The sequence below is a fragment of the Pteropus alecto genome, unplaced genomic scaffold (assembly GCF_000325575.1).
Source record: "Pteropus alecto unplaced genomic scaffold, ASM32557v1 scaffold213, whole genome shotgun sequence".
NCBI lineage: Eukaryota > Metazoa > Chordata > Mammalia > Chiroptera > Pteropodidae > Pteropus > Pteropus alecto.
Genome location: NW_006434829.1, coordinates 169,686 through 169,950, shown reverse-complemented (window position 1 = coordinate 169,950; position 265 = coordinate 169,686). Strand labels below are relative to the sequence as shown.

At 76.2% G+C, this 265-nt stretch overlaps 1 protein-coding gene across 2 annotated transcripts in view; it reads right to left on the bottom strand.

Annotated features, from left to right (window-relative positions):
* Positions 1 to 259, bottom strand: part of CHFR (checkpoint with forkhead and ring finger domains) — a 23,567-nt gene extending 23,308 nt beyond the window's left edge. For both annotated transcript variants that reach the window (XM_025045527.1, XM_006909960.3), the window contains exon 1: positions 69 to 259. In XM_025045527.1, the coding sequence (XP_024901295.1) occupies positions 69 to 204 (136 nt within the window). In that variant the 5' untranslated portion in view covers positions 205 to 259. The remainder of the gene's footprint in view (positions 1 to 68) is intronic.
* Between the last annotated feature and the right edge of the window lie 6 nt (positions 260 to 265).

Here is a 265-nt window from a genome sequence, read left to right as displayed (position 1 = left end):
TTGGGTCCCGCCCCTGTCCCCGCCCTCCGTCCGCAGCCCCAGCCCGATCCCCGGTCCCCGCGCCGCACCTCTCCTCCGCCCGATGGTGCACTCCGGCTTCCTCAGGAGAACCTGCGGCTCGCCCTCCTCGGCGCCCAGGCGGAGGAGCCGCCCCCAGGGCTGCTGCTGCGGCGGCTGCTGCTCGCCTTCCGCGGGCGGCTCCATCGGACTCGCGTCGGACGCGACCCGGAAACGTCGGGGGAGACCGATCGCAAGGGGAGGCGGC